General features: G+C 32.3%; 1 protein-coding gene across 3 annotated transcripts in view; it reads right to left on the minus strand.

The window, feature by feature from the left end:
* Positions 1-14,964: 14,964 nt before the first annotated feature.
* LOC145252623 (bifunctional heparan sulfate N-deacetylase/N-sulfotransferase-like) overlaps positions 14,965-21,803 on the minus strand; it is a 196,980-nt gene continuing 190,141 nt past the window's right edge. For all 3 annotated transcript variants that reach the window (XM_080112347.1, XM_080112346.1, XM_080112348.1), the window contains exons 10-13: positions 19,939-20,116; positions 18,530-18,700; positions 16,375-16,484; positions 14,965-15,496 (exon numbers count right to left, since the gene is read on the minus strand). In XM_080112347.1, coding sequence (XP_079968473.1) covers positions 15,274-15,496; positions 16,375-16,484; positions 18,530-18,700; positions 19,939-20,116 — 682 coding nt within the window. In that variant the 3' untranslated portion in view covers positions 14,965-15,273. The remainder of the gene's footprint in view (positions 15,497-16,374; positions 16,485-18,529; positions 18,701-19,938; positions 20,117-21,803) is intronic.

Below are 21,803 nucleotides of genomic sequence, written 5' to 3' on the forward strand. Positions count from 1 at the left end.
TGTGTCACTCTTGCACTTGGTTCATTGGGTGTATTCGTCAGATCGTTTTTGAAATTCTTTTTCATGTCACACATAAGACCTTGGTATTTCGTAGGTACATGCAAAATGAAAGGCCGATCCCTAAAATACATAAACATTTTGACCTCTCCTTTCATTTAAAAATTCACCATAATTCAAGAAATCAACCAATTTTAATGAAATTTTCAGTATTTATAAACAATATAAAAAAATATAAAAAATATATAATGAACCCATTATTTTGTTTTTAATTAAGCGAAAATATATTATTTTTTGTTAAAAAAAAAACAAAAAAGAAAACACCTTTGCTGAAAATTTATTTCCACTATTTCATTTTTGTCCCTTTCTTTCTCTCTTTTCTCCTTCTTTCCCTCTCTATCTCTCTCTGTTTTGTTGTTCTTTCTTCTCTTCTAGGTCATGTGATCCCGTTCTGATCACTGATTGGGCGAGCTTCTAGCGCACCAATTCTACCACGAGCTGCAATTTTTCGAGTTGAAAATTCAATATGCTGAGAAAGAAAGAAGTCGCTAAAGCAAGGATTAAATGTGTCAAGGTAACCGACATGTTTAATCGAGGTCTCATGCAAGGAAAATGGATTTAATGGCTGTGCGCAGTTTCTCGGTCCTGACTAGACTGTAAAATAGTTGCAAGGAAAGAATTACTGATTCTTCCCGAGTATAAAAAAAATTAAGTTAAATTTGAAATGTGTCTCAGATGAAACCAAAATGAAGGAAATTTGAGAGAAAACCAGCTGTTAGTCTTAACTGGACTTTAAAACAGTTGAAATATACGACTAATCCACAGGAATTAATTATCTCAGGACAAAAAGGAAAGTCGGATATGTTACGAAGGATTTCTAGTTACCTAAACCCTCTATTGGAGATTTACTATTATGCACTAGGGTGGATCAAAAAGGTAAATTTGAAAAATGCAGAGAAATATATTTGATTGGTTCAAAATATTTTTTTATTTGTTTATTAATTCAGACAAATGTATGAGAACCAAAGATACATGCACAGAAACAATTTTGAACTCTTTTTCATTTTGGGCACCGACGGGGAAACTTCACAATTTTTTTTTTTTTTTACACGGTGGTCACCACTTATCAAGGCCCGGAAGCCATTGAGGGATAAGGGTTATTGCAAGTACAGTACGTTAGTGTGGAGATTTAATGAAGTGTTTACTAAAGGGGGCGGTTCATTATGAATTTGCTAACGTTGGACTTGAGGACATCCAGGTTGTAGTCAGGTGGGAAGCAGGCAAACAGAACAGAGTTCCACAGGTGTGCAAGTTCTAAGAAAGAAGCTTTGTTCATGGAATCTACATTTTGATTTAGGCACAGATAAAGAGTGGGGAAAATTTTTCAGTGGATTCAGCTAGACTGGTGTTTTTCGTGAAAGATTGGCGAGGGGGGACCAGAGATTAGAGTTCAGACGAGCACCTGCCATGGAAATACCGATAAAACAAGGATAGGCTCACAACGTCTCTTCTGTGGGAGAGAGCTTGCAGGGTAGAGAAAAGGGCATCCCCACTAAGCCACAAAGTCTATTTTATACTCTGTTAAGGCAGGATAGGCTGTTTTTAGCAGCTCCTGCCCAGATATGGCAGCAGTATTCCATCCTTGGACGTACTTGGCTTTTATATAGATAGAGAATTGCATCAGTAGTGAGATATCGTCTGGAGCGGTAGAAGGATCCCACCATCTTTCCAGCAACCTTGGCAACAGACTTGATGTACGTGTTCCATTTCAGATCAGGAGTAAAGGACAAATCCAAAAGCTTGTCAAAACACGGGGCTTCTCCTAGACGAGAGCCATCCATTTCAATTGATGCCAGATGGGGATCAGAGCGATGATGTAAAGATAGGAGTTTGGTTTTAGATGCATTAAAGGTAACCAGCCACGTCTTCCCCCACTGAACCACGTGCTCGAGATCAGAGGAGAGAGAATCAGAGAGAATATTGTCGTTTACAGCCTTTGATGTGTTGCCGCAGATGGTCGTGTCATCAGCATAGATGTCAACGAATGATTTAAGTATGTGTTTCGGGAGATCATTGACGTAGATCAGGAAGAGAGTTGGGCCCAGTATTGACCCTTGAGGGACTCCAGCATTAATACTGCAGGCCTCTGATTTTTTGTCCATCGACCATTACTCTTATGAGCCTATCGGAGGGAAATGATTTAATGATTGAGAAAACATTTCCAGTTATACCGTAGCTGGAAATCTTGTGAAGTAGGCCCTTATGCCATACCTTGTCAGAGGACTTTGATATGTCAAGAGCAATTGCCCTAGAAAGGAAGCCTTTGTCAAGAGATTCATTAATCCTGTGGGATATAATCGTTAGCACATCTGCGGTAGATTTTGCAGAACGGTAACCATATTATGTGTCACTAAAAAGGTTATTTGTGCTGAGGTGGTTGACTATTTCTCTATTTAATATGGATTCCAGCAACTTACTCATAACACACAGGAGACTTATTGGTCTGTACTGAGAGGGAGATGACTTATCACCTGAATTCTTAAATACAGGGCATACTGATGAGGTTTTCCAGGGGGTCGGAAAGCACTTCTCCTTAAGGCAACGCTTAAACAGTTTCATAAGTATGGGAGCAAGTTCTGGTTGAAGCTTTTTTAACACTATAATTGGGATGCCGTCAGGGCCAGTTGCTTTACTGGAATCAAGGTTCCTGATTAGCTTGGCGACCTCATGCACAGATATTTGTATGTTACCTAGCATGTTCTGTGTTATAGGAGGAAATATGGGGAGTTGATGGCCTTCGTCGCATAGGATAGAATTAGCTGCAAAGTTCTTTGCAAATGGTTTGGCCTTGTCTGATGCTGACGAGATGATCTCTGGTCCATTGATAATGGTTGGGATAGAACGCACACTTCTGTTCAGGATCCTATTTGTTATTTGCCAAAACTGGTGGGAACCAAGCCGCTGATCAGCTACTTTGGATTTAACAGACTGAGCATATAGCTCTCTTGCATTTTTTATTGCTCTTTTACAGTGGTTGCTGGCGTTCCTGAAAGCAGCTTTAGTCACAGTGCATCTATTACGTTGGTAGTTATGGAAAAAGTGATTTCTGTGTGCGATAGCAGCAGCACATTCTGGGAAGAACCATGGCTGGCTGTTAGGTTTTTGTTGGAGTTTTTTAGATGGTATGAATCGGTCTATGCCTACAATTAACCATTCGGTCAGATCTGATACTATAGAGGATACCTCCTTTTTAAACATGGAATGCAGAGGTAAATCAGATATGAATGTACAGAAGCTATCCCAGTCAGCCATAGAGTATCGATATACAGTACGGTGGAGGGGTACGTCTGGGGACTTATTACATTTCATTTTTATCTTAACTGATACGACGGAGTGGTCGGAGGACCCTAGAGGAGAATGAACGGAACATGAACATAGCTATGGGGAAGTTGAGAGAAAAAGGTCTAGGAGGCTTGCATACTGACCAGTAGTATCGGGCACATGGGTGGGTTCGCGAACAATCTGAGTGAAGTCATCAGCAATGGCAAAATCATGACAAAACCTACCCTCATCGTCTGTCTTATTTGAATGGGTTAGCCATTCCACGTTATGGACGTTGAAGTCACCACAGATGTGGATGTTAGCCGAGGGATGTGCAGACAGGATGTGGTCTATTTTCTCAGATATACTCTTAAAAATAGTAACTCCGCTGTTATGGGGCCGATAGAGGGCAAATATAAATGCAGTGGAGTAAGCAAGTGCAACCCGGAAGCACATATAGGGTAAATTAGTCTCTGCATGAAACTTGAGTATGTAGCTTAAAATAAAGAGGCTGGAATTGAAGCCAAAAAATGATTGAGTTATACCTATAGGAGTACAATTTCTTGTTTACTTTGAGAAAAAAAAACAATCTGTTTTTGGCTTGGTTAGTTCGCAAATGGATTTGCAAGAAAGTCCTGGAAAGATTCCTCAAAAGGACATTGTCATTTTTCCTAGAAGTTAATAGCAGTTCAAGCAGTTGTGCTGTCAAGTTGTGCTCCAGCATACGCTGCATCATTAATGAAAATACCCCCTTGCCTTTTAAAGGAACGATTAAAAACAGGACGGATTTTTGTGGTGACAGCAAGGCCCTCCTTAATAATGGGCCTATGACGGATCCAACAATATTTTTCATACTCTCCAGGAGTAACAGAGAAAGATTCAATGATACCAATTTGTTCATATTCTTCGAATTCTCATAAATATTCATTATATAAACTTGTTTTTCTAAAGAATCTGATACCCGTTGCATAATTTTTAAGGAAGGCACATAATTAGAATCTACCCGAGACAACTTCTGAAATAACTTAATATTTCCCATCTTTTAGTACAAGTTTTTTTTTTTTTTAATTTAGCTATCTTCGCTTCATCATACAAAGACAGTTTAGCATTCTCATCGATACCGACGGAATTGAGAGAAAGAAAGTTTTCAATTCTGCATTCGACAGAAGAATCTTGAAAAAAAAACAAACAAAAAAAAAAAACGGACAACGTGTGTCCGATAAGAGGGCACAGGATTCAACACACTTTCGATCAAATAGGAGGAACATTGAGATAATGATCGGCAAACTCGATCAAAGAGAGGCAACTCAGTCAGTTTCCCCTATAAGATTTGGGCTTCAAAAAATTACGCCCTTTACCAAATGAGATAATTTTGCTGGAAATTTTCCATGCTATCCCATTGAGAAATTTAACTATATGGAATTGTTTTATTTGTTGGATCGAGTCCAAGCCGACGAGGCCATAATGTACAATGTCATTTAAATCCTTATAGCTATGACAAACAAAACCCTGCTTCTGTTATATTAAATGTAATTTCGTCAAATCTGTTAATTTTAAATATTAAATTAAGACTGTCCATGAATAGGACAGCGAAAGGAAAGGGTTTCTGAGATCCCAATTTTAGGGAGATATTGAACTTCAGAAAGTCCATGGATCTCGTTCCAATGAAGGTGTTCACAGGCATTACTACAGGTCTAGGTATTAATTTTTCCGTAGATCTCAATTCCTGCAAAATAGCTTAGGAGAAAAAATTTTTTGACTTCCAGTGTCCAAAATACAATGCAAAAACACTGGAGGTCCTTTTCCCTTCAAGGACACTCTGATAACAGGAAATATACAATTATCCTGATCAGATAGAATAGTCCTTCCTACAAAGGACTTTGATGTATTTGGACACATAACAGAAAAGCGAGTTCTCACCCTACAAGTAATACATGGGTAAGGAAATTCCTTCTTTCCTTTACAGTCTTGATCCAAATGATTACCAAGACATTTAGCACAGATTTGAAGCTCTTTGTCTCGTAGAACCTTCAAGTCATAAGAATATCTTGAGCAGTTCTTAACTGGATGGTCTGGCAATTTACACATTTTTACAAATTTTATACTGTTTACTAGTATTATTAACAAGTTTTAAGGGATCCATACCCTTTTTACGATTATAACCAGAGCTGGCTGCCATACTGGGTTGAAATTCTGATGAAGAAGTTAAAAAATGGCGGTTTTAGCAGGCAACTTTCCCGCTTCTTTACATTCAAGGGCATTGCCTGTAGAAATTCTATTATGTCAAAAAGTTGAACATGAGAGATATAGACGAAGGATAATGCTCCTTCGTTCTTGACATTGATTCCCTTCTGACATTAATAGGGAACTTGCAGAACAGAATCTGAGCAACCATCGATCCAGAAGTAGAGCTTTCTGTGAAAAAAATCTGTCCCGAAAGATTTATCCAATCTAGACAAGTCCAGTTTAACTTGTTCTACAAAGGTCTTGAGTGCTTCCAATTCCATTATCTACACCGTCTGAAGAATAATTTCCTCCAAAATTTGATCCTTGATAAGAGAAGGATTCAGGAATTTCTCCTTCAAACAATCCAATGCTACAGTATAATTATCAGTGAATACATCCATATTTGAGATTAAGTCATAGTCTTTCGCCTTCAACTTGGATTTAAGAAGCAATTTATCTGCTTCCCCTAAATTGGTGGTACAAAATTCAAATTTGTTGGCTGATGAAGACCCACTAAAATTTTGGACATTCCAAATTCAACCTTAAAAGCTGAAGAGAAACTGGGTTTTTAACCTCATGGCCAGACTTCAACTCATGTAATTCTTCCTTAATATTGGAATAAAAAATGCAGTGAATCCTGACAAAGCAACAGTCTCGCCTCCTGAGATGACTTTAAAATGATCTGATCGAAAAGGTCATCCAATTCACCCAACCATTTTCTGAGATCCACTGCGCTCAATTCAATAGCGGTCAGAGATGGATTATTGTCTTTTAGCCATATCACCATATTCGTGATACAACACTTTTGCTTCTATTTTAGCAAATAAATCCTTAGACGTCACCGTAATAATAATTAAAATTTTTGCATAGCCTGAAAACTAATGTAAATTCCAGAGCACATACAGCAATATTCATAAATTGATAATGACAATGAAATTAACATGAAAGGAAACTATAAAGGACCCTTGCTAAACAAGACCAGGCAAATTCCACCAGATGGAACAAACAAGAATAAATACGAAGGAGAGAATAATACCTAATGCCCCTCGAATTGTAACAAATTATATTTATACAGGCAAGGTAATTAAATTAATAATTCAAGAGAAATATTTTTTTAAGAGGAATTAATCTCCATTCTAAGGAGAGTATTTCAGAGTAAATGTTTGTGAAGAGAAAAAAAATCTAATTCAAAATAGTGCGGGCAACCACACGGGAAATAATTTCAATAATAATTTAAAGCTAAGTTTAGTGATAATACTTTGCCGAAAATTATAATTAAAATTATATTAAGCACACTAGAAATTTATATCCTTAATCTGCAGTGAATGTTATAATTTTAATCTGGAATTGATTTTTTAAATTTTTATTAAAAGAACAAATTTTAATTAAGTAAATATCATATTTGTAATTAAAGTTATTTCATATTGAGGCAATAAGCTCATTAATAGGTTGCCTCAGTGTTTGGAGGTGTGTGTTGAGCAAAAAAAAAAAATATGTTAGCAGGCAGGCTCGAACCCGTACTGCGAAGGAGGAAAAGAATGTGAAAAAATAAAGACATGTTTGCTGTTGCGCCCATTGTCAAATCGGAACTGGCGAAGATTTAAATTAAGGCTAGCCAATCAAAAAGAGGGGATGACTTTCAAAAATATCTGCGAAAAAAGCGACCCCTCCCTGTTGAAAAGTGCCCAGTTATGGGTGAAAGAGTTAATGTTTTTAACCAATTTTTTTATATTTGTTGTCTGAAGGGTCAAGCTTCAAAATGACACCGATCTCGTGAAAATGCATCACCTCTGTCGAAAGTTTTAAACATACATACAAACATACATTTAAACAGACAGGTGAGATTTATATTATAGACTAGCCTGGATGCCTGGCATGGCCTGGGTGTTTGGAAGTGTGTGTGTTGAGCAAAAAAGTGACGTCTTTGCCGTTGCACCCATCACCAAACTGGAAGTGACGAAGGTTTAAATTATGATTAGTCAATCGAAAAGAGGGGATAAAAAAATATTGGTGAAAAAAAACGAACCCCTTCTTGAAAAAAAAGTGTCCAGTTGAGGATGAAGGAGTTAATGTTTTTAGCCAATTTTTCGATATTTGATGTGCGAATGGTCAGGCTTCAAAATGATACTGATCCGTCGCCTCTGTCGAAAGTTTTAGGCAGACATACATACATTTAAACAGACAGGTGAGATTTATATTATAGATAACTTTTTTTTTTTTTTTTTTTTACTATTAATGGCAACTTTAAACGTTAAAATCTTATTTTGCCAATTAAGGCAGAACCAAAAATTAAATGAATCCTGCAACTCAAGAGGCAAACTATTACTAAAACAATTTTGCAATTAAAGTATACGAGCTATTCTCACATAACTTAGAACTCTGGCAGAGCAGAAATTAACACCTCGAAAAGCACACTTACCTGGTGGATTAATAATAGGTCGTTTTATCTTCTTAATTGCAAAGTTATGTTGCATAATTTTGCTGCTTATGCTGAAATGGTAGGGAAAAATCTTCTGTGAAGATTATCAAATTCCGAGGAAGTAGTAAAAACCAAATGCAACATTCTTTGCAGATCAGAAAGATGATATTACATCTAGAAAGAACACCTAACTTAGTAGGTTAAATTGACTCAAAGGTACCGAGACAATATTGGGCATCAAAGGCCCATAAATTAATAAGAAAATTAATGCGTCCGTCCTGCTTGAAATCTTTTCCGGACTGAAGACTTGTGGGTTAAAATTTAGATCAACTAATATGAATGGCTGTAATTAAAAGCAATGTGTTAAACCAATCAACCAATAAAGTGACATGATTCAAGTCATGTAATTTCTCACAATAAATAGGAAAAAATTGCATAAGAGAAAAATAAACAAAAATCTCACCAGGAGCTCATCAAAATGTTAAATACAATTCAGAAAATGAAATCATTAAGAAGTTTGTGAAATTAAAAAGAAATTATATCTATATTTAAAAGCAGATGAAAATCCACAGTTCTTCTCCAAGAAAAATTAAATCCTAAAATGTTTTCAATGTGTTTACATGTAATCACCTAAAAAAGTTGCATCTAAAGTGGGTGATTAGTTTTGCATATAAATTTAACATGAAAATTATATCTGCATTTAAACGTGGATGAGGACTTATCTAAGACTATAGGGGAGGGAGCTTAGCGTTCTCCCATTTCCCTCTACTTAGAAAAATCAATGTTATTTACTTGAAAATAAATGTTAAAAGTGCAGAATAGTTAACAGTTGAGAAATTGTAAAAAAAAAAAAAACATATGTCTGATACCAAATACAGTAGGATTTAATTATCTACCAACTTTTATGTGCTGAAACTGTTTTATAGTCTTTTATTTAAATTTTTTGTGACACATGAGAAAAATGGTCATTTGTCACTTGACTGTTCATTCATTCCTGAACTGAAAAGTTGTCAAAAAAAAAAAAAAAAAAAAAAAAAAATATGTAATACCTAACACTAAGTCTATAAGATTTTCCCACTTGTACTAAGTGATAGTCATACTTGATTTTACATCTTTCCAGGAATTAAGCCCCATCCTCAAATTAAATGACCAAAGGCCATTTGTTTTGTTTTTTTAAAGTCTAACGATCGCTTTGAATGAAATAAAATATTTTACAGTGTTAAAAATATACAGGTCGAGAGATAAATTCTATTGCATTTGGTATAAAGCATTTGGTTTTTTTTGTTTGTTTTTTTAAATGATTTCTATCGAATGAATAAATACTTAAAAATATTTATTTTAAAATGTGGAGTGGCCAGCATTTAAAACTATAAGAGTGGGGACCCTCCCATATACACTAACAAAAAAAAAAAAACCCAAAAAAAAAAAAAAAAAATAAAATAAAACACCCAGTAAAAATCAATTTTATTTACTTGAAAATAAAATTCAAGAATATATTTTTTTAAATATTGAGAGTGAGGTGGAGAGGTAGGTGTATCAGAATTTTTTGGGAATTTTTGACACCCCTAACACAAAACTGCGAATAAAATATAAAAAACTCATAATTTCTCTTTTTAAAGTGGGTTGCTTATTTTCTTTATGGAATATACTTCTAAAATAAACTATTAAAGTTGTTTAAAAAATAATAGAAATATTATTTTTTAAAAAATAGTGTTTACAAAGTGCCGGCATGCCTTCATGCAGCCATTTTTTTAATGTAACGAAACCAATTGAATTTGATGAGTTAAATATTTTTCAATTTTTAAACTTTAAAAATCTATCAAAATTTTTCCATTGGTTCAATTTTTACAAAATTTTCAGAGTCAATGTGAAATTTTATGCTCTTTCCAATAAACCAAATATATTTTAGACAAAGTTTTTTTTTTAAAATTCAACCCCCCCCCATTTTTAAATGTTTCTTAGAATTCAAATAATTAATTTACTCACCAAAGTTTTATATATCACAAATTGAAGAGAAAAGATCAATAAATAAAATATTCTAATTTAAAACAAAATAAGTGTTTTTTGGCAATTTACCTGTAAAGTCCAAAATGTAAAATTTTTTTTTTTTAAACCATGTTGATCTTTTTTTCTTTTTTAAGTGGAAGTTTGTTATGCTTAGATTGTCAAGTAAATATTGGATGCTGACAACAATTTTTTCTATTTCATTCAATGGTTTCCTTTTTTAGATATTTAAAAAAAAAAAAAAAATTCACTCGCTAAAGAATTAAAATATATTAAATCAAAAATTCATGTATTTCTTTAAGAGAATAAAAAAAATAGAAAATTGGTAGAGCGAATTTTTTGTAATTGGCCAAAATCCATGAATGAAATGTTCATATTTTTCAAATATGGTAGCACATACTGACCACTTAAAGATTCATTTATTTTATACAAAACTGAATAAAATATGCTTATATTAAAAAAAAAAAAAAAAAAAGCACGTTTTTGTTCATTATTACATTAAACGTTTGTTTATTCATATAGTTACTATTGAGATTACTAACGTGTTTTTATGTTTTTGAAATAATTATTTTTGTCACTTTGCTGCTTCCATATATAACAAATCAATCGACGAACTTCCGGTTTCGCTAATGGCTGATAAGATATGCCAAAAAAAAAAAAAAACGTTTTCCGGGACTCATTTAAAAGTCCTGTTATTTAAAAAAACATTGAATATAATATATAAATATGGACAAATTCGTATACATGAAGAATAGAAGCACCATAGCTTAGTAATTTTGAACAAGTAAGTGATTTTTTGGCAGTTATATATACTTATTAGATTTCGATGAAGTTAAATTTGTTGATTTTCGTGAAATCTTTTTTAAAGAAAACCGATGAAAAAAAAAAAAATATTGTATATTTTTCGATTAAACCTTTTATTTTACAATTTGGTCTTTGCTCATTTTATTCAAATAAAAATTAGGGTTTGAAATTACATTTTCATATTGTTATAAGCTTGTAGACATGGAGAGTCTATTTAATCAAATGTTTGCAATGGCGACTTGCCCAAAAATTCTGATACACCTAGTGGAGAGGTTTAGCCCCTATTTAAATTAGGAGAGGATAGAGACGCCCCCCCTCCCCAAAAAAAACTTTGAAAAAGCTTATTATTAGCTTGAATACAACAGAGTAAATAATTATTTAAATATATTTATTTTGAAATACTATTTAAAAGGGAGCCTATCCCTGCTTCTCAGGAACAATCCTCATTTACTGCTACAGAATAGGTCTTGCTTTGTGCCATTTTTTCCTATTTAGTCACTCGTGCCATTTTTTTCTGGTGTTTAATTTTTACCAAGCACAGTTTCATTATTAAAATTAAAATCAAAAGTATAAAAAATGAATTTTCATAAAATAAACAAATCTACTTACTTTTTTTTTTATGTCAGCTTCAACTGATATCTACTTAATTGTCATGTCTGTTAAATTTCAATGTGTTATTAAATAAAACAAGAATTTTCAAAATAAAAGAAACAGTATTTTTTTATGACTTGCCCCAGCGGAGTATAAACACCCCATGTTAAAAACGGCTTTTGCCCCCCCCTCCCCCAAAACCTCCCCATGTTAACAATGGCTTTCGAGGTTTGGGGGAGGGGGTTCGTCCGAAAGCCATTCTTAACATGGGGGGAGGGTATAATATGCTGGGGCACATCATAAAAATTTATCAAAAACGCTTCCTCATATTTGTTTGGGACACGTGACTTAAAAACAAGGGAAGTAACTGTTTCAAATATTTTTAAAACTTCTCCAGAATTGGCCCAAGATTTTCAGAAAATAATTACCTGCCCTGTTATACAAACTTCTACTTTTTTTTTTTTTTTTTTTTAGCAAAAATTGAAAGCTTTGCTAAATTTCTTCAAAAACTGTTTTCATTAATAATTAATTTTCTAGTTTACCGTTTTTTGTAATTTTTGGATATGTTCATTATTGCGACATGACAATTAAGAACATACCATTGAAATTCAGTATTTTGATTTTCGAATTTTACTCTAATAACCAAGAAGCACCTAAATTCCTTTCAAATTTCTGAACAGCCACAAAGGAATTAATTTTTTTCAACCATAAACAAAATATTAAAATGGCTGTTTATGAAGAAATCGTTTTTAAACTAAAACTTAAGTTATTTACTACTTTCTTAAATTAAAATAATTTCAAGATAAAACTGAACCTGGAAATTTTTTAAAATATTTAGCTATTTGGAATCAATATTCATTCCATAGCTTTCTAATTTTCTTACCTTGCCAAAATTATCAAATTTCCTGTTACCAAATTTTCCAGGCACCATCTTACTCAGCGTTCAGGGTTAATTTTGTATCAGAAAAAATTTTGAGCAGCACGGAATTGTATGCCGTGAAATTCTAACAGGAATTTAGGTACTTCTTTATTCTTAGTCCCAATTAGAAATCACATTTACGTAAAAACGTTTTGATGTACTTACATGTCATGCAGAAAAGTGTCCCAAAAAAAATTAGATATTGTATGTATGCAAGAGGGTGATAAAAACTTCCTGCAAAAAAATTCAACTCTTATGATGACTTTAGCAAGTTCATCACTATAACCTGTTAATCCACACATGTATTGACAAAACAGAACGACTGTTCTCAACTATGAGGCAAAGTTCTCCTAAAATAGTATGAAATTCGTTTTATATATCTAACTAGATGAATAAATGAAAAAGTTTTTTTTTTCCACATATCCCAACTATATTAACATCAAAACATTTTGTATTTATTTAATCCTATGAAATATAACATAAAATTTTGTAATCTATATATATAAAAGCGAAAATGTATGTATGTATGTGTGTATATTTGTGTGTCTGCTAAAAACTTTCGACAGACACGGCGAAAATTCACAAACTTTGTATCACATCGAAGCCCCATCCTTCACTCGAAAAATTGGCCAAAAACGTTCATTTTTTCTCCCCAAAATCGACAATGTTCGACAGGGGAGAGGGGGGTCAACAAAAACGGTCTTCTCGTGATGGTGAGCGGTTCTACGCATGCGCCAGATGATGTCATGACCTGATTTACTTTAAATAGTTGAAAAACTGAACAAATTTCATGTACGTTGCGTTAGCTCAGTTGATTAACGCGTTGGTTCATTATCTAAACGTTTTGGGTTCGAATCGTGGTGTGAGATGTCTTTTTTTTTTTTTTTCGATTTTTTAAATTTAAATATTGAACCAGTGTTATTTAAGCCATTTTTCACGTAACGTTTGTTTTTTTTTGGTTTTTTTTTTACTTCGCTTATCCACCCCCGACCACACACCCAAAAAAACCCGGGTACCCACCGATTTTTTAAATCTTAATATTGAAACAGGCTTATTTAAGCCATTTTTCATATGTTCGTTTTTCTGTTTTCTTTTTTACGTTAGTTTTTTTTGTGTTTTTTTTTCGATGTTTTGTACCCCTGCTAGTCTATATATAAAGGCAAAAGCGGCACGCGCATTTTTGTACATCCAGCAAAGGCTTTTTTTTTTTTTTTTGGGAGGGGGGTCTCCGGTGAGTTACTATTTCTTAAAACTGTTTATATATATATTGTAATATCTACGATTTGCGAAGGGACGTCATATCTAGATTTATTTTTATTGACTTTTATCAAATTCGTGCTATTCTGTCCTGTCACGTGTTTGTTCGTTTTTTTTTTTTTAGTATAAATAAAGTGAAACTGATGTAGTGAAAGCAATTCCTTGCCTTCTCCACAAATCAGCTTTGATCAATGCAGTGAAAAACCATCATATCAGACATATTAATTTGGACACCCCCATTTTTTTTTATGGAGAACTGGTTTTCCTCAGAACAAATTGGGGAAACAAAACAAAACAAAAAAACTGCCTCGCAGCCAAAGTTAAGTGTGAGATTTCATTTCCCTACGGCATGATGTTTGACCTCATTAAATGTACACACAATTGTTTAATTTTAACCATGCTCACATCTCTGCCTTCTTAGTGTTGTGGTAACATGTCAGGCTTTTTTTTTTTTTCACTTTTGCCTCAAGGATTCGGGTTCGAGCCTACCAAAACTTTTTTTTTTCTTTTACACCTACAAACACCTGGGCAACGCCGGGCTGCCCCGCTAGTTTACAATATAAATATCACCTGTCTGTTCAAATTTATGTATGTATATTTGTATGCCTTGCAAAAACTTTTGACAGAGGCGACAGATTTTCACGAGATTGGTATCCATTTGAAGCTCGACCCTTTGGACGGCATATCGAAAAATTGGTCAAAAACATTCATTCCTTCACCCTCACCTGGGCAATGTTCTACAGGGAAGGCCGGTTTATTCGCTAACATTTTTGCAAGTCATTGTATTGGTTGGAATGACTTGATAGGCAAAATTTTTTAAACGAAAATATATATATAAATATATATGAAAAGAGTTTTGTGTTTACTATAAACTTTATACACAAATATAAATCATGTAGAATATCTGCATTAATATAATTACACGTAATAGTTAACTAAAGATGATCATCCCATAAGAAAGTCGAAAAAAACTAATAGGGAATTAATTAAAATGAATGTTTAAAAGAATATGCAAATTACTAGATCTCATGCTAGTGAATGCAATTCTACAACCCATATATAACAAAGTTGTATTTTCTTTTCAAATAAATAGAAAAAAGGGTTTTTAATATGAATATCAATACAAAAAAAAAAAAAAAAAAAAAAAAAATTATAGGAGTATAGATAGATATATATTGGGTCCAATATAATTTAAGTAGCTGTACCCGCCCAACCAAGTGTTGCCGTGGTAGAGTCTGGTTAACAAGTATTGTAATGATTTGCATCTGAGATGTGCGCACACATCCACCAAAAACATTCACAGAAGCACAAACCCAAAAAACACACACGCGCACACAAAAGAAACAAAAAAAAAACACAGGTAAAAAAACAACATCTTTCAATAAAATTAATAAAAACAATAAAAATAAACAACAAAACAAACAGGTTGTCGGTGGATGGGAGGGCTCCCATCAAAGAAGCCTTACTGTACCCATTTTGTTTTAATTTTGAAAAATATATCGTCAGTGGGAAGTCATAAAGAAGTTTGAAAATGTCTTACACTGCGTATTTATCGTACCAATACTATATAAACTCTGAAAAGGAAATAAAACATCCAAAACTGGCACTCGGTAAATGAGGGAGGGGGGGGGTCTACCTGTTCCTCCTGCAGTCCAAAAAGTAACGTCTTTTTTGGAAGGTGGGGTGGAGGGGGTCTTTTTATTTATTTATTTTTTTCATTTATTCTCAGATAGGATCAGATGCTTTCTCTTAGATCTTCCTTGAGCCAAGTCGGCGCTGGTTGACTTAATTTCATTAAGAGTTTGGATAAAGCAACATTGTGTCGACGGAAGAACATCTTGAGATATTTTTGAGCCGATTCTTCCATTGGCGGGTAAACTCTGCCCTTGCCTGGCCCAAGGCACTTGATGTAGTCAGACTGAAGAATTTGGCAGTAAAATTTCTTCTTGGAATCATAACTGCAGAAAAAAAAAAAAGAAAAAAGAAAAGGATTTTAAAGAATCAAACAAATGAAGTATGAACAACCCAAGAATTACTGGATATAAAAATAATTGGTTTTTGTCCACAATTCCCCTATAGTAAATAAAAATGCAGAAAAATCTGTATGATGTACATACCCATGATCAAACGAAAATATCATATTCCAAAAATCACATAAATTGATCAAGTAACTTTATTTTTAAATAAGAAAACAAATGTTATGAGTACCTGAGGAGTAATAATCTAACGATGCCACTTAGAAAAAAAAAAAAAAAAATTCAAGAAACAAAAGATAACTCAGCAATAATTTATACTTATTACATTTTATGTTGTAATATTTACAAATTCCCATTAATCGTTAAAAAATTTCCTATTTAAAAATCAAACTACTTGATAACTTTGTGATTTTTGGAATATGATAATACAACATACAGATTTTTCTTTTTTGTTTTTTAATATAAGGATAATTTGGGACAAGAACCAAAAGATAATATAAAAAAGTTAATTCTCTTTTCAATCATTTTTTTTTTTTTTTGTGTGTGTGCAAAGTTTTTTTGTGTGTGTTTGTGCAAAGTTTTTTTGTGTGTGTGTGTGCGAAGTTTACAGCAAACTAGATTACTTACTTAGGGATCATTGTTGCAAACTGTCAATGAACAAAACAATTATTTTTATTTTTCAATTAAAAAAAAAAAAAGTCTATTTCTGATCACAGTTCCCGATGATTGCAACAAATGCCCCTAGTCCACGCGGGAATGCTGATCATGCTGTGATAATGGTAGAAATCTTACTCTTGACCCAAAACTGAAGAGCCATTGTTCAAAATTTTAAAACGGGTTTTGATTGTATCAATACTTACCGCAATAAATGTCTGTAATCCACGTAAGGGTGAATCTCTACAAATTTCTGGATTTTGTCCATCACTAGTGGTGGATTTTCTTTAACTTCCTGCCCATCTAATATCAGCAGCTGGAAAAAAAAAAAGTTAAGGTAAGAATAAAATCAATCACATAAATGAAAATAAATAAAAATGAACCTATATATCAATAAAAGATAAATTGTGTGTGTGTGTGCATATACATTTCCCTACAAAACTGTAGATACCATTTTCTGAAGAAAAAATATTTTATGATGGATATTTATAGTTTACAAAGATGATTGTTGAAATTCATTGTTTTTAAATTTTCACAATTTTGCATCAATTTTCCCTGTCTAAAACTCAAATATAAAGTTTCGCATAGGTTTGATTACCCTATGAAGTTTCATGCCTGTAGATCAAAAACTGACAGAGGAGTTTGATAGACAAAATTTTTTAAACAACTATATATCGCATACATAAATATATATAGAAAGAGATTTGTATTTACTATAACCTTTTTACGCAAATATTATGCAAGTATAAATCATGAAGAATATCTGCATGAATATTATTACACGTAATAGTTAAAGATGATCATTTCATAAGAAAACCTAAAAAAACTAATAGGGAATTAATTAAAATGAATGTTTAAAAGAATATGCAAATTAGCTAGATCTCATGCTAGTGAATGCAATTCTACAACCCATATATAACAAAGTTGTATTTTCTATTCAAATAAATAGAAAATGGGTTTTTAATATGAATATCAATCAATACACAAAAAAAAAAAAACTCCAAATTTATAGGAGTATAGGTATATTTTAGGAAAATGGACACACACACACATATATATATATATATATATATATATATATATATATATATATAAAACAATTTATTTATACAAACATTGATGGCTACATATGTGCATACATGTTTTTGTAATCACCCGTGCTGGGGAGATTACATCTTTAGGCCATGAATTATCTTCGAAAACTGACTTTTCAAGACACAAAAAAAAAAAAAACAAAAAAAACCTTTCCTTATTTCGTTTACAAAATTAGAAATCTTGTCACCTAATATAGGTGGGGGTGGGGGTTATGTATGGGGGGATAATTAAGGTTCTTGAATGATCCATTCCTCATCGGTTTTTATCTTTCCTATCTTAACCTCTTATTTTTTATTTTTTTAATATACCTGCTCTGTTTACTCATTGAGCACTTTTTAGTAGACACATGTTGTTTCATTGGATGTACTTCTAGGAAACTAAACTCTACTGCCATAATATATATATATATATATATATATATATGCTTGTAATTTCTTAAAATATTTATGGATAAAATAGTTATCCATGGACATGTGCTTTGAGATACAGTGGCTCAATGGTTGGGAGTTTGAATCCTGGCATAGTCAACCACGGTGAAGAGCTGTAGTAAGGCAAAACTTGTGTGATTAATTATTTTATCTGTAAATAATAAGTAATATAGTGTATATTAAAAGTAAAGTTCCTATTTTTTTTTAATTCAAAAACTTCAAAAACTACAAAAAAATAAGTTGTACTATTAATCGAGCGACCTTTTGTGCTCCAGAATTTATTTTTCTACATAATCACCACCATTCCCAATGCACTTTTGCCAGGAATTCAATGACACATCTCTGCTTCTGATGCATGTCCATGATAGGGATTGTTTCTTAGAGTCTCACCGTCAATATCTGTAACAGAGAGATAAAACTTTCAGATCATGAATGCATAAGTTCAATCATCATAACGCTATCCCATCTGATCTATTCAGGCGAAAAAAAAAAAAAGACATTTTTGTAAGTAGTAATATGATATATGTGGGAATGTGTAGTTATTTATACTAGCAGGGCTACCTGGTGTTGCCTGGGACAAAAATATGACATATTTCTATGAAAATTTCTATTTCTATCTTTCCTTTTCCTCAAAACATGTATTCCTCCTTTGCCCAGCTCATTTCTTTCATTGGACACACACACACACACTCCGTTATATAGATTGATAAAGTCATACAGGGGGAATTAACTCCTTGAAAAAAAAAAGTTACTTCCCTTTATTTAGTAGCAGGACGGGTGGGGCAGACATTTATCTTAAAAAGGCATAAAGTGATTGTTGCTGTTGATGAAGACTTACCTGTGATGGAGGAAAATAATCAAGCCAACGCTCAAGATGCTGAGCATACATGGAAGGGTTTAAGCATCGATTACGCAGTTCTCGTTGAATCTTGGGACTTCCTTCTCCAGCAGTAATAATTTCATAAAATGTGAAATTCATGGAAGCAGGATTCTTGTGGGCACGGGCATGCTGTATAAAGACAAACAAAAGAGGGGAGAAAAAGGAAAAAAGTTAATTTGTAGTACATATAACCACTGTAAAGTGGTTATATTAATAAAGCGTGATGTGGGAAGAAGAGACATGACAGACCAATAGAAAATTTTTTTTAAAAAGTGTATAAATGAAAGTCAAACATTTTATTTAAATGAGAAGATGGTCACACTTTTTGAAGAGACTTTTTTTTAAGTAAAATTTAAATGCAAAATTTTGAAAAACCTTTAAGTGTCGGATATAATGATGAAATCATTTTAATTTTTTTTGCCAGTATTTCGCTAAATATAACCTCATTAGGGTAGGTACTTCGGTCCAGGAGTTTTTTTTGTTTTTTTTCTTTACTTCATTTTGGTGTTGAGAATATTTTTAGCAAAATATCGACAAAAAAAAAAAAAAAATGAATAAATAAAAATTATTTTATAATTACATCTGACACTTAAGGTCTTTCCAATTTTTCATTTAAATATTTTATTTATATTTGTGATATTATTTACCCCCTCTTCACGAGGTTAGAAACAAGGTCAACTGTTGGTTTGATGAATGTGCTTCTCTGGAACAAACTGAATTCAAACTTAATGTTATGTTTGGAAACCAACACCTAGCCTCAGTAGCAAAGGAGACCAAGAATAGAAAAGAACTGTAATTGGCTTTTTTCTGACATTTAATTCCTCATTCTCTCGTTATCGCTGTGTCGTCCCTGACGTGCTCGTCTTTTATTTAACACAAAAGTCACAAATGCGTTGGTACAGCAAAATTGCTATTGACTAATTTTCCAACTACATTTCCTTTAAAATAGTTGTCTGTAATACTAATAATGATTAGTTACAATCTTGTTTATTAATTGCAGAAATTTAAAAATCGGTCCAGAAGTTTTGTTGAATATATTAAAGCCAGCATGAATATTTGCATTTTTTTTCTTCTTTATTATTAAATTTCTTTAAAAAAGGTCAAAATTTAAAAGTAATTTTTAAAATTTTAAAAAGTAAAACAAAAGCATAACACACACACACACACACACACACAGTAGACAATGTTTGCATTTTTCAAATTTTTCTTAAGTTTTCCACCGACAGATTCAGAATAATATATAGACTGCAGATGAGTCATTTCTAAAAATATAGTTAACATAATTTTAGTTTATTTTAACTATTCTTAAAGATGAATTCATCCAAATCAGATTATACACATTAACAATTATTTCCTTACAAACATACCTGATACCAAGAATAAGCTCTCTTCACTGGATCAAGTAAAATTGTTATAAGTTTGACGTCCGGAATCAAGGCTGCTACTCTCATTGGTGCCATGTAATTGTCAAAATAATCGGCTGTTTTTTCAAAGAACATTACGTCTGTCTGGTTGGGTCGAACATATGTAAATGAACTCATGTACCTAACAAAAGATAAAATACAAAAAAATATATATATATATATATATATTTCTTTTTCGGTTTCTGAAAAAGTCTGAGGACGCTACAGACGGCCAAAAAAACGGCCGTGCAGCCGAAACAATAATGTAACTTAACAGAAAGATACGGTAATAAAAAATAAAACGCATATTTGCTCTACAACAGTATTGAGCACTTTCTTAAGTTTTTATTAATTACCATCCCCACTAAATATATATATATATATATATATATATATATATATATATCATATACACTGGTAAGATATATTACAATAACCAAAGGAAAAAATCAGCCCACAATCATAATTTTTGTGCATTTTTTTTTAATTTTTAGGTTTTTTTTTTTTTTCATTTATAATTTAGGCGAATGCCTATATTTTTTCTAATTACTGTCTTACACATGTTTGGATTCAAATAACATTTAAGCTGACTAATCAATTTTCATTTGTTTTTGTTATACTGTGTTATTGGCAACATATACTTTGCTCGAATTCATTTAAAAAATTACTTTGCCTGGTTCATACAACTGCTAATATATAATAGCTGAATAATCTAAAAAGTAAAAATCAGCAAGGGGGATAATTCATACTTTAACCTAAAAAATCTAATAGTTGTTTACCTTAGAAAAAAACACACTCCATTCTAGCGAATACAAAGTAGATACAGTTAGTGATAATTCAGATTGAAAAAAAAAACTGAATGAAAATAAAATAAGATTTCTGTAATTTGTTGTTAAATTAAATTTTATGACCCAATCTTTCATTATTAACAGTGAACCTTTATTTTAAAATACTGCTGATTCTCAGATAACAATCTTCAGTAACTACAATGAATGGTAGCAGCCGTAGTGTTAAATGACAAACTTTGTTTTGTCCTTTAGTCCTCACATTCCATAAGCGATGTTTCCAACAAAAGAGGAAGAATTGTTGTTTTTGGGGTCAGAATCTATCCATCTCACTTACTGTTGGCTAGTTTTTGACCTTGAGATAGCATTTTTATTTTAAAGCTCCTTACATCAAGTGACTTCATGCCTTGTCTGGAGCGATTTCCATATATCTATATATTATATATATATATATATATATATATAAATAAATGTAATTTTTGGTTCGTTATAAGTGAATAAAACCATATTTCTACGTTACCAATTTATTTGAAATTTTCAGACAACCCATCTTTAGAGTCGAGGGATGTTTTTATGTTATTAAAATAAATTTACCTCGCGAATTATTAAAATATTAAAGAAAATAAATCTATTTTCGTAAACGTTAGTGCGAACCTGTTTTGTTGATAAAACTGAACTTCCGGTTCGATTCATTTCACAGCCACGAATTGACGAAACGATGTAGATTTCATTTTCTGTTTACTCGATAAGTAAAAAAAAAAACAAAAAAAAAAACATAATTCATTTGTTTATCTTCCAAATTTTTTAATTTAAACATTTTTTCTTTATTATATAAGGCAAAAAAAAAAAAAAGTTTGTCGCTTGCTTTTTGAGGTTTTTTTTTTTTTTGTTTTTTGTTTTTCGATATAAGATTGGTTGGTAAAAGTACAGTTTTTTTTTACGGATTGGTAACTTGCTTAAATAATATTTGGTGCTAATGCAAAGAGTGGTCTGCGCTATTTTTTTTAATCATATTTCCAGGTTTAATTAAAGTTTTATTATATG

The sequence above is a fragment of the Euprymna scolopes genome, chromosome 29 (assembly GCF_053919585.1).
Source record: "Euprymna scolopes isolate OS-2025 chromosome 29, ASM5391958v1, whole genome shotgun sequence".
Lineage (NCBI taxonomy): Eukaryota > Metazoa > Mollusca > Cephalopoda > Sepiida > Sepiolidae > Euprymna > Euprymna scolopes.